The sequence below is a fragment of the Hylobates moloch genome, unplaced genomic scaffold, assembly GCF_009828535.3.
Source record: "Hylobates moloch isolate HMO894 unplaced genomic scaffold, HMol_V3 SCAFFOLD_1286, whole genome shotgun sequence".
In the NCBI taxonomy this organism is placed as follows: domain Eukaryota; kingdom Metazoa; phylum Chordata; class Mammalia; order Primates; family Hylobatidae; genus Hylobates; species Hylobates moloch.
This window is the reverse complement of record NW_026653561.1, coordinates 1-11,828: the sequence shown is the minus strand read 5'-3', so window position 1 is coordinate 11,828 and position 11,828 is coordinate 1. Positions and strand designations below refer to the sequence as shown.

At 58.9% G+C, this 11,828-nt stretch overlaps 2 protein-coding genes across 2 annotated transcripts; one reads left to right on the top strand and one right to left on the bottom strand.

Annotated features, from left to right (window-relative positions):
- Positions 1 to 1,143: 1,143 nt before the first annotated feature.
- Positions 1,144 to 8,529, top strand: LOC116464685 (cytochrome b-245 chaperone 1). The gene is made up of 8 exons (XM_058435152.1): positions 1,144 to 1,476; positions 2,699 to 2,748; positions 2,887 to 3,009; positions 3,993 to 4,034; positions 4,635 to 4,708; positions 5,372 to 5,468; positions 6,717 to 6,861; positions 7,184 to 8,529. Exons 3-8 carry the CDS (start codon positions 2,925 to 2,927, stop codon positions 7,302 to 7,304), a joined length of 564 nt encoding a protein of 187 aa, XP_058291135.1. The 5' UTR covers positions 1,144 to 1,476; positions 2,699 to 2,748; positions 2,887 to 2,924; the 3' UTR covers positions 7,305 to 8,529.
- On the bottom strand, positions 8,454 to 11,495 carry LOC116464686 (hexosaminidase D-like; the record flags this gene model as incomplete). Its single annotated transcript, XM_032147948.2, has 5 exons — positions 8,454 to 8,927; positions 9,219 to 9,308; positions 9,777 to 9,878; positions 9,973 to 10,051; positions 11,311 to 11,495. Coding segments are annotated over 5 exons (664 nt in total), but the record flags the coding sequence as incomplete, so codon positions are not given.
- Positions 11,496 to 11,828: the final 333 nt, after the last annotated feature.

Genomic DNA, 11,828 nt, shown 5'->3' with positions numbered 1-11,828 from the left:
ATCTGTCATGTAGTCCTATACCAGAGTCAGGCTGGAATTTGGTGTCATTGCTACAGAGTCTACTTTGTCAGCTTCAAGATGTTTTTGTTTTGGTTTTTTTATTTTTTATTGAGATGGAGTCTCACTCTGTCGCCCAGGCTGGAGTGCAGTGGCGTGATCTCGGCTCACTGCAAGCTCTGCCTCCTGGGTTCATGCCATTCTCCTGCCTCAGCCTCCCGAGTAGCTGGGACTATAAGCACCCACCACCACGCCCAGCTAATTTTTTTGTGTTTTTAGTAGAGACGGGGTTTCACTGTCTTAGCCAGGATGGTCTCGATCTCCTGACCTCGTGATCTGCCCACCTCGGCCTCCCAAAGTGTTGGGATTACAGGCGTGAGCCACTGTGCCTGGCCACCTCAAGATCTGTTTTAATGTGAATGCTGGTCAGCTGTGTGCCTGAATTCCAAAAGGGAGGAGGGAGTGAGGTATGTCTGTCTCCCCCTTCCCATCACTGCCTGAGCTAGTTTTTCAGGATAACTTGGGAATGCTCTTGGCCAAGAGGAGGGGTCCATTCAGATGGTTGAGGTTTCGAATTTTATTTTTGGTTTACACCCACAATTGCTGACTGTATCCTTGTAGAATCCTTTAGTACAGTCTTGTCTTCCACATTTCCAGTAATTCACTCTAGAAGCTTGTTCACATTCAGGTTAAATTTTTTCTGGCAAGACTACTTCATAGATGGTGCTGTGTACTTCTGATATCTAACTGACCTTTTTGCAATGTTAATTAGCAGTCATTGATGACATTGCCTAGGTCCATTAATTCATAGGGTGATGTTTTAATCCTACTGTTTCTTCTTCATTTATTAGCTGGAAAACTTCTATAATGAGAAATTCTTCTCATGCAGTATTTGGTTACTCTGCTGTAAATTTCATAAAGGCAGTACAAATGCTTGGTGCTTTCCTTTTATTAACCAGGCCACAAACTGGGGTGAGCTTGCCAGCATCCTCCAAAAGTGAACAGAGTTAAAAAATACATTATTATGAATTACAGACTGGAGCATCTGAGGATTTTAAATTCATTGGGATTACTGTTCTTATTCATGCTCAATTCTTCTTTTTTGGCAATGAGAACCACTTCAGTTTCGCTTCTATGTTAGCAAGACGCTCATAGTCCTTGGTAAGTTCTTTGCTGTCGGATACGTTTCCCCAAACGTTTCTTTTTTTCAAGAAAACTGGCTCCTTTAGCAGGAACCACTTGCTTCCTCCTGCGGCTCCGCCCGGATCCCGGAAGTCCGTGCGGCCCAGCCCGCGATCCCGCAAATCCGCTCGGCTCCGCCCCATCCAGGAAATGCTTGCGGCCCCGCCCCCAATCCCGGAAGTGCGCGCGGCCCCGCCCCGAAAGTCGGCTCGGCTGAGCTCCAATCCCGGAAGTGCGCGCGGCCCCGCCCCCGCCGGTTCGCGTCTCTGCTGCGGCGCGGGGACCGCCGTGCTCTCGGTAGGCTGCTGGGCTGGGTGGGCTGCGCACTTCCTTCCCGCTTCGTGCCGCGCGTCCCGGCACCCTTGGGCGCACTCCGGGAGGGGTCTGCGTCCTGGGCCCGCCTGCCGGCTGTTCAGTGTCCCGCCGTGCCCGTCGCGAGCGGCCTCGCGCCTCTTCCGCTGCAGGTTAGCCTCGGCGGCAGGAGCGCCCTCGACCCGGACAAAGAAACGAGCGCTCGGTGCGACCAGCGGCGCGGGCGGCTCGGCCAGCGCGCGTGTGCTTGTGTCCGCGAGTGTGCTTGTGTGTATGCATTTGGGTGTGGAATGCTAGGTATTTGGGGAACAGTGGGGTAACTGAGGCTCGGGAGGGAGCCCAGTCATATACCAGCATCTAGAATTGGTTTGTGTGATTTGAACCCACTATTTTTTATTTTTTTGAGACACGGTCTCACTCTGTCACCCAGGCTGGAGTGCAGTGGCACGATCTCTGCTCATTGCAGCCTCCACCTCCTGGCCTCAGGTGATCCTCCCAGCTCAGCCTCCTGAATAGATAGGACCACAGGCATGCACCACCACACCGGGCTAAGTTTTAAATATTTTCTGTGGAGACGGGGTTTCACCACGTTGCCCTGGCTGGTCTTGAACTCCTTAACTCAACCAATCCGCACGCCTCGGCCTCCCAAAGTGCTGAGATTACAGGCATGAGCCACCGCGCCCAGCCTGAACCCCCTATTTAATGTCAGAAATTTGATTTGACTTCACAGGGAAAGCCCTGAGAAACTACAGAACGGGGTCCCTGGGGCCAGTGTTGGGGGCTACTGTGAAGTGGCAGGGCTACTGTGCCCGTGCGGAACTCCCCTGTGGAAGGTTAGCCCCTTTGGTGACTCGTCGGTTCTGGCCGCTTTGGGACCCTCCACTGTGCAGTCTGAACTTTCAGCAGGTGGAGGAGGGCAGAGAGAGAGCTGAGAGTGTTGTTCCATGCCAGTGCGAGAGCCAGTACAGCAGGAAGCCATGATGGGACTTTCAGTTCCTTTCTTGGTGGAGGCCAGCATAGGGGAGAGGGGTTGCCAATTGGTGCTAGAAACTCAAAGGCTGCTGTGCGCTAGCGGCCTCCTCAAGACATAAGGTTTCCAGATAGGACAGGGCAGGTGGTGATGCAGCTGTAGCTCCTGAGTCTGAGCGGGAAACAGCCCCCGCGCAGTCGGTGTCACTGTGAACGGAAAAGGGCCTTCCTTACACAGGAAACGGGGTCTCTGCGGGATCCAGTGACGTGCCCGACCACAGAGACCAGGTGAGACTGGCTGATGGTGTCTGGGGCTGCAGGTGACTTAGTTGGGGGGCCTGCTCTTGGCCTCTACACTGGGCCTGATGGCTTGGGCGCCTGCCTGTGTGCAGGCCCAAGGGCTCAGCTGCCTCTGTCTGTCCCCAGACCCCTCCTCCTGTAGAGAGTGGTGCTGCCGTCTCGGGATGTACCTGCAGGTGGAGACCCGCACCAGCTCCCGCCTCCATCTGAAGAGGGCTCCAGGCATCCGGTCCTGGTCCCTGCTGGTTGGTAAGGCTCTCCACGTCCCTCCCCAGAACCCCAGAACCGAAAGCTTCACTTTCAAAAAGGATGCAAACGAAGCAAAGTATTTTCTCTTTTTTCTATTACCTTGAAATCTGATGGCTATTTTGTTTCTTTGTATCCATTCAAATTTTATCCGGTGTACTTGGTTTTACAGATAATGCATGTCTGTTTTGTCCCCTTTTAACCACTAACACCCAGAGTATTTAATATACTCTATGAGCTTTTCTGAGGTCACCATATTTTCCCTAGTACTTGTTTTGAACCACGTGATGGGTGATCGTGGGTTCCCATGTCTCCTCCTCCCTGGTCCTCAGACCTTTTCATAGGACTCACAGTCCACTTAGCCTCCTCTCCTCCATCCCTACCCACCAGTAGGGTCCTGTACCCTTGGGGACAGCTGTACTTGTGTTGATGGGACACCGTGTGAGGAGTGGTGCTGGCTGTACCTCAGAAGCTGGGGCCCACCTTTTTTGTGACACATCACAGCCTCCTGTTGTGTTTTGCATGGCACGCTGTGTTGTAATTCTTTGTGCACAGTCTTCAGGCCTCACCACGTGCTGCTGGAGTAACATCCGTGTCAGTTATGGAGCCTCACACAGCAGATGTGTCCAGTAAATACTGTGAATAGTGCATACTGTGTTTTGCTTTTGTTTTCTCAGTGATGAGGTCTCGTTATGTTGCCCAGGCTGGTCTCAAACTCCTGAGCTCAAGCGATCTTCCTTCCTCAGCCTCCCAGGTAGCTGGGATTACAAGTGTGTGATCCTATGCCCAGCTATATTGCATTATTGAACCAACTTCCTGGCTGTTTCCCCTACTCTGAACCTGGTGGTCTGTAACCCCTGACCATAGCTGTTCCTACAGTGGGAAGGGCCTGCTCATCAGGGGCTGTGGCTCCTGGTCCCGCTACACTGGGGAGGAGGTGGGGTCTCACCGGGATCAATAGGCAGGCAGTCACTTTCTCTTCACAGGAATCTTGTCGATTGGCCTGGCTGCTGCCTACTACAGCGGAGGTAAAGCACCCCCCGCCCCACCCCCCCATGACTGTCTCAGCTGTTTGGAAAACAGAGAAAAGAAGGAAAAACTCATTTGTGACTGTCCATGGGGTGGCCTTTAAGATCGGCACCACACCCCTCCACACGCTGCTGTTCTTCTGCACGCCCATCCGCCCAGCACCCTTCTGCACGCCCATCCCCCCAGCACCCTTCTGCACGCCCGTCCGCCCAGCACCCAGCCCACATTTCACTTCTTAAGTCTTCTGTGTTTTGGGTCATCAGATATTCCCGGAAAGATGCTCTTGAGGATCTGGCTAAGATCCAGCTGTGGGGTGAGGCATACTTCCTACCCTGCCACCATCACTGGGCCTGCCCAGACGGGCAGAGGCCCTGTATGCCCCACCTGCCTCTCTCACATGGACTCTGGGGGTCAGAGCTGGGTGGGGTGTGCCGCGTGTGGGTCCTGAGTGGCCAGGGCAGGGTCAGCAGCACAGGAAGCTGCCCAGGGGGTCCTTGCGAACGTGGGCTCTGGCCAGCGTCTGGGGGAGGCTGTGCTAGGCGGGGCCTCCTGTGGGCACATCCCTGGAGCTCAGGCTGGCGCCCTATGTCCATCTCCAGATAGCCTGGGCTGGAAGCTCTTCTACGTCACAGGCTGCCTGTTTGTGGCTGTGCAGAACTTGGAGGACTGGGAGGTAAGGCCGGCTTGGGTGCAGGACAGAGTCCAGGGCTGTTCAGCTCCTGGGTTTTCTCGCAGTGGGAATGAGAGGAGGAGGAAGGGCCCTGGGTGGCCTAGCGCCTCCCCGTCCTGAAGCGTTGGTCCCTGCTTGGAGGTCTCTGTTCATCAGGACGTGGCCCCTGCACTCACCTGGGACCGTTCCTGGCCAAGGAATCCCCCGAAGGCATTTTTCTCTTAGAAGCTCGCCACGACTGTCTTCACCAAAGTGCTTTCTTCCCAGAGTTGCCACGATGGGGTGCGAGTCAGCTTTCCCCGTGGCCGGCCCTCCCACCTCGGAGCCCCTCATGAGTCCTTTCAGCTTGGCCCAGTGCTGCCCTCTGAGTTCCATGCCCTTGTTTGCTGGTTCCACTGCCTCCCTGTGCTTGTTTTGCCTGCAGAGTGGAGCAAGCACCCGCTGCACCTGCCCACCTCCCCATTTCCCAACAGGAGTCGGGTTGGCTGCAGATGTCCGGCTCTGACAGAGCAGCACCAGCAGCTTCAGGGGTTTGGGTTCTGACTGGGAGGGGCCCCAGCCCCCCTTCTTGAGTGTCCACCCTGGTGAGGGTGGGGGTGATGCCCCAGCGGCCACGGGGCCCCCGTTCCTGGAGGTTCATGGTGGTCAGTGCGTGTCGGTTTCCAGGAAGCCATCTTCGACAAGAGCACAGGGAAGGTTGTTCTGAAGACGTTCAGCCTCTACAAGAAGCTGCTGACTCTTTTCAGAGCTGGCCACGATCAGGGTGAGTTGTGGGGAGCATGGGGACATGGGACACAGTGGGCCACAGAGGCGGTGCACTGTGGGTGTCTGGGTGACCCATGGGGCCTAGAGGGGGGCCTAGAAGCGCCTTTGGTCCAAGCTTGTCTGCTTGGTGACCAGGGTTGTGTCCTGCCCGCTGGACGCAGGATCCCACGGATATGCCCCACCTGCTCACCTGGTCAGCGGGGTCCTAGAGCCTCCTGGGCTCTTTAGAGGTTTGGCCCCTGGGGAGAGTGGGAGGAGCAGGGGTCTGGCCCACCCGGGCTCGGGCAGCCTCTGTTTAGCTGTGTTCTCCCGCCTGCCTGGCAGCCACTTGTCCCCAGGTGCAGTCTGGCCCCAGCAGCAGGTCACAGGATGGGGCAGGGAGAGCCATGGCAGCCCATGGGCATTCTGGAGTGGGGGTCTGGAGTAGGGGTCCGGAGTGGGGGTCTGGAGTGGGGCCACCTGGCTTCTTGCGGGCCTTGGCGCTGCTCCAGCTTTCCTGTGGGTTCTCCTGGGCCTGCAGTAGGGGCTGGATGGTCTGAGGAACCCCCCACCCTTGAGCCTGGGCACTGGCCCAACTGTGGTCAGTACCAGTTTCCTGTAGATGCTGCCGCACAGACAGAGGCCCCGGGGTCCGGCCGCCTATGCATAGCCCCAGAGAGGGGACAGATTCTGGCGACCAGAGTTGCTGGGCAGTCTTGGGTTTAGTGCCACAATGCTGCGCTTCTGACAGGCTGCTTCCTGGATCCCCGCAGGGACCTGGCCAGGGCATTGGGGAGAGGTGTTGCAGGGCTGGCCTGGGCTGTGGGAGGCAGCTGTGCCATTTTCTGACAGCCACTGGGGCTGCCCCGGTACCCGAAGAGGTGGCTGCCTCGAGTTGCCACAGGAAATTGCAGGGTGGCCCTGGCTCAGCAGCCAACCTCCGGGAGACCTGGAGGAACAGTGCAACGTAAAGATGGCGGCCTCACACTGAGCGGGTCCCTGCAGTCGGCACTCCCAGGAGAACCAGCAGGCTGTGCATGTGGCCCACCAGCCTGCACCGCGGGCACGTCCTTCCCACCCAGAGGACCCTGCACTGCCTTCAGGGCCACAGCAGTCCTCCGGGGCCCAGCCTCAGGCAGGAAACAGCAAATGCTTTTGCTGCCAACCAAGAGTGGCTGTCGCTTTCGATGGTGCCAGTGGCCCTGGTGCGACTGCCGGGCAGCATGTGTGGGCGGGAATGGCTCGGCCACTGACCGTCTGCCCACAGTGGTGGTCCTGCTGCATGATGTCCGCGACGTGAGTGTGGAGGAGGAGAAGGTCCGGTACTTCGGGAAGGGCTACATGGTGGTGCTCCGGCTTGCAACGGGCTTCTCTCACCCCCTCACGCAGAGTGCAGTCATGGGCCACCGCAGGTAAGGCTGTGGGACTTTGACCTGGCCAGAGCTGCGGCCGTGTCAGGTGACTCCTGTTCCTGACTGCCCAGAGCTATGGGGCAGCTGGGAAAGGAGATGAGTTTGTGGACGGGACACAGAGGGGCCCACGGAAAGCATGTGCAGGCTCAGGGGCAGCCCCACTGTGACTGGGAGGGTGGGAGCAGGCCAGGAAGTGCTGGGTCCAGTTTGGGAGCCCCAGGGGCTGCTGGAGGTGGGTGGTCGAGGAGGAGACTGCTGTGGGGTCTCATGGCGCCCTGTGCCGAGGTGACCTGATCTTCCTCCCGTTGCCGGCCTCGCCCAGTGATGTGGAAGCCGTCGCCAAGCTCATCACCACCTTCCTGGAGCTGCACTGCCTTGAGAGCCCCACAGAGCTGTCTCAGAGCAGCGACAGTGAGGCCGGCGACCCCGGGAGCCAGAGCTGACAGCCCCGCTGTTCCTGAGCCCATGCACCGCCCACAGGACCCGTGGCCTTGGCTTCAGTCGGTGCCTCCAGCTGAGTCGGCCTCTTGCCTGCTCACGCTGCTGCTTTCACACTGCACGAAACAGCAGGTCGGACCAGGACACCCTGACTTTCTCCAAAGTGAGGCCTGGGCATGCCTTTCTGCAGCCGGAGGTCTCGCCAGCCCTGGACTCCTGCTGTGGGCCACAGCAAGACCTCGGGCGAGTGGAGAGGCCGGGCCTTCGTGGGTGCTGATGCTGCGTGTTGTCCCTGACACAGCATCCTCTCCTTGGTGGACATCCCCAGCGGTCAGGTGCTTCCCCAAGGGCAGTGAGGGGTGAACATCCGGGGCCTACCTGGCTGTGCACGCTGCAGCCACACTGTGGAAGCTGCCCCTCCCCGAGGACCCGCCTCCCTTGCTGATGCCAGGATCTCGGCGCGTAGACCACTCTGCCCCAGCAGTTGTCACAGAAAGGTCTCTCTGTTCCTCACACTCAGCCTCAGCATAAGCTGTGAGGCCAGAAAAAAGGTCAGCTCTTCTAGTATTGTGCAGCGCTTAAAAACCGAGAGCTCCGGCCGGGCGCAGTGGTTCATGCCAGTAATCCCAGCACTTTGGGAGGCTGAGGTGGGAGGATTGCTCGAGGCCAGGAATTCAAGACCAGCCTGGGCAACACAGCAAAAAAAAAAAAAAAAAAAAAAAAAAAAAAACCTAACCAAACAGGAAAAACTGGGAGATTTTCTGCAGAAATTGAGTTCCAGCCTCTCTCGAACCTGGGAAGACCTGGCAGGAGGGGGCTGGACTCTCAGCTACAGACCACCCCCCCCCCCCCCCCCCCCACCCGAATGCCAACCATCCTGACCTGCCAGTGCACTTGGTTTCCTGAGTGCACCCAGGTCCTCCCAGGTGCGGTGTGCACCGAGTACGCCTGGCCTGTGAACCGGTGACTCCTGGGCCCTGTGAGCCCCCAGGTGGCAGGCCCAGGAATGGCTGGGTAGGACAGGGAACACCTTTGCCCCACGTCTGGCTGTGACCTTGGTGAAAGCCGACAGGAGAGAGATGGGACCCTCCTCCTCAGTAGTGGCTGCCAGTCCCTCGTTGCAGGACACGGTCATAATAACCATAAATGACCCTTCGCGTGTCACCCACACCTTCCACTCTTTATTTCCGAAGAATCGGTGTCACACATGCAGATTACAAAGCGAGTCTCCCTGTGCTACTTCCTTCTGTGTTTTCTAGTCTCTCCCCTGGGGGTGCCCAGGGCCCTCAGGAACTGAGTGTGGGCGAGACTGCTGGGCCAGAGGGCACGACACCCACATGGGCCTCTATTACCCAGGCCGACAGTTGGCAGCGCAGAACCCCCCAGCCCACAGCAGGAGCCCCCGGCACGAGCTCTCCCCTCAGGGGTCCTGAGCAGTGTCCCTGCCAGGGCTGGTGGGTGGTGGCGGGGGGACGGACACCTTGCTGAGGTCCTGCAGGAGAGCTTGCAGCCGCTGCAGGCTAGGGTGCACGTTTTCCTCCAGCCACTCCTCCACGGCATCTGGGTAGAAAGCCAGCTGCAGGGCAGCCTCCAGCTCCTGCACGAGGGTGCCCCACTGCGCCAGGAGGCTGCGGGTGAGGGTGCCGTGAACGCACAGTCTGCACACTCGGGACTTGCCCTCAGCCCCGTGGTCAGTACTGCCCTGTGCCTCAGTTTGCCTATCTGTGAAACGGGGCTACTGACCCTACCTCATCGGCATGTTGGGAGGAACAAGTCAGTGACAGCTGCACATCTGAGACCAGAGGGCCTTTTACAACTAGGGGCTCACCCTCTGCTTTCACTCTAGTTGAGGGACATGTCAGCGACAGCAGCAGTCCTCAGAGAACCCATAGCTGCATGGCTCTTGCCCAGGGCCTCACCTGAGCGCTGCGGGCTGGATGTGCTGAACCATGACTGGGTGGATGAGCTTCCGCCGGCGGTGGTAGGGGCTGAACCAGCCAGTGACATACCTGGGACAAATCCACATATGGGTGTGCCACGGGCTACCAAGGCAGCCGTGGGGAGGCTTTACAGTAATACAGAAAATGTTTAAGAATGGGGTAGACATTTCTAAGTCTTACATCCCCCAGAAAGTCTTTGTGAAGGATGAGGCTGCCTCCTCCTGTGCCTGGGGGTGGGAGGGCTTGTGAACCTGCCCCTTACCTGCACCTGTCCCTACCCCCCTCATCCACAGCTGCCTCCCATCCACACCTCCCCCATGCCTTACCCACTTACACGCACCTGCCCCTCACCTGCCTCCCACCCACACCTGCCCTCACCCACACATGCACGCTCACCCCACCTGCCCGTTCACCCGCACCTGCCCCTCACCCGCACCTGCCTCCCACTCACACCTGTCCCCACCCACACCCGCCCCATGCCTGCCGCTCACCCACAGCTGCCTGTCACCTGCACCTGCCCCCGACCCACACGCTCACCTGTTGCCCTCCAGCAGTGCGTCCACAGAGCTGCGCAGATGGAGGCTGACTTGTGTGACAAGGGCAAGAATGTTGCTGCCAGGGAAAGAGCCGGCCCCCTCCCTGCGGAGAGCCCTGCTGAGAACAGCTGTCTCCAGGGGCGGGGGGGGAGGGGGGGAAGGGAGGAAGGGGACGGGGAGGGCTGCAGGGTGCTTGCCTAACAGGGTCCGTTATTTCCAGGCTGGAAATCCCGAGAAGGTTCTCCACTTTCGCTTTAACATCTTCATCAAATCCTCCTGAAATCACAAAGGAGCGGGGTGGTTGGAGGGACCTCTGGAGGAGGGGAGGGGGCTACATTGAGACCTGCAGGCCTAGGTGCTGGGGCAGTGGGTGGGCAGCATGGTGCCACGGGCCAGGCCCAGCCCCGCGTGTGCCAGCCCGAAGGGGACCTGGGGGCAGATGGGCCTGCTGCTTCTCTTTAAACACGTGAAATACGTTCCTTATTTTAAAAATCAGAAAACAGAAGTAAGACTGTGTTGCCAGCAGCAACACCCGGACAGCAAGTGGCTCTTCCTGCTGGGCGCAGCCCGACCCACACAGGTGTCCAGGGCTCACGCAGAGTTTGCCACTGTGGTTTACACAATCGATGGAATATTCTAGAGCACCCGAAACAAACCCATGAGGCCTGCGGGCACCAGTGTGGACAAATCTCCGAGTTGGTGTTCATGGAAATACTCTGCAAGAGGTTGACGGCCGGAGAGCAGTGCCCCAGTCACGGGTGGCGGGTGGGGCCGTGGGCAAGGGACGCTGCAAATACCGTCAACATTAACACAGCTCTTTAGTGTGGGGCACACGGGTGTGTTTTGTTTCCGCCCCTTTCTAAGCAGTTAAGAGTCAGCAGCTGAGAAGTCAGTCTGACCTCATTCTGAGTCCTCTCACCGGCCACATGCCTGTCCCTGGGCGGCCGCACCTGCGGGTCCTGCTCTCAGCGCGTCTTGGCCATTTTTCTTTCTGCATCAGCACCACGCAGTCGCTAATTTCCTGTGTGGCCTGCGAGTTTCCACGCACGCTCATCTGGCCAAGCCCCCTGCGGACCCCGAGGGGCTCCCCGGTGCCTGCCCCTGCCCATAGGTCCCGCTGCTCCCTCAGGAGACCTGAAGTGTGAGTGCTATGTCTGGGTGCAGGGCCTTCCAGGGCCAGGCACCTGAGCCCCACACCTGCTCGGCCAGGTGTGCAGGACGTGTGTGCAGCAAAGGTGGAGCCGCTCCCCACATCGACCTGCGTGCATTTCTGCGGATTCACTGTGTCTGAGGGCTGCATCCTGTGTCACTCTCCAGCCTGCTTTGGGCTTAAGACTTGGAGACCTGGGCACAGGCCCAGCCTGGGTGGACTTCGGGGCAGGTGGGTGGCTGAGCTGGGGCGGTGAGACCATCCTCCTGCTGTGAGAACCACCACAGTCCAGCAGGGTGGTTGGAGCACTGGGTGCTTGGCCTCCTGCCCTCCGGGTCTTTCAGGGGGGAGCCAGTGGGGCTTGGGGTGGCCAGACCAGACATACCGCGTAGAAGCAACTGCAGACAGGCGGCCAGGGACGGGACTCCTGCAGGGAGCAGCTCGCACAGCACAGAGTAGTGGTCGTACCTGGGTCCGTGAGAGGGGCGCTCAGCTCCACAGCCCGCCCCCAGCAACCTGACACAGGCGCCCTGACTCAGGACGTCCCTGCTCTTGTTCCAGGGCCTTGGGCTCCATCAGCGCTGGGGGCAGCCTGACCCCTTCAACCCATGGGGCCCAGGGTTTCCAAGACAGGTTCTGTGCGGCAGGGCTCTCACATCAACTCCGTTCTAGAAACCAGACGAGTGAAGAGCGTGGAGATTCCTTGCTGTGATGCTCTCCGGAGCCATGGGAACTCTGGGTGGACCGTGGGTGGGTGGCCGGTCATTGTCCCTCCCCCCAGCACCTCTGGCCTCTGAGAAAAGGGCTCCTGCTTCTGGGGGCTGCCCTTGATGCCCCCCTCCTAGGGCCTCTGGGCCCCTCCTGCCCCACCCTCTCCCTCGGCCGCCTCCTGTCTGGCTGGTG

Coding starts and splice junctions, on each gene's coding strand:
- LOC116464685 (XM_058435152.1), top strand. CDS start 2,925: ATGTACCTGCAGGTGGAGACCCGCACCAGCTCCCGCCTCCATCTGAAG. Junction 4,035..4,634: donor TGCTGCCTACTACAGCGGAG/GTAAAGCACCCC, acceptor GTCCATCTCCAG/ATAGCCTGGGCTGGAAGCTC. Junction 6,862..7,183: donor GCAGTCATGGGCCACCGCAG/GTAAGGCTGTGG, acceptor GGCCTCGCCCAG/TGATGTGGAAGCCGTCGCCA.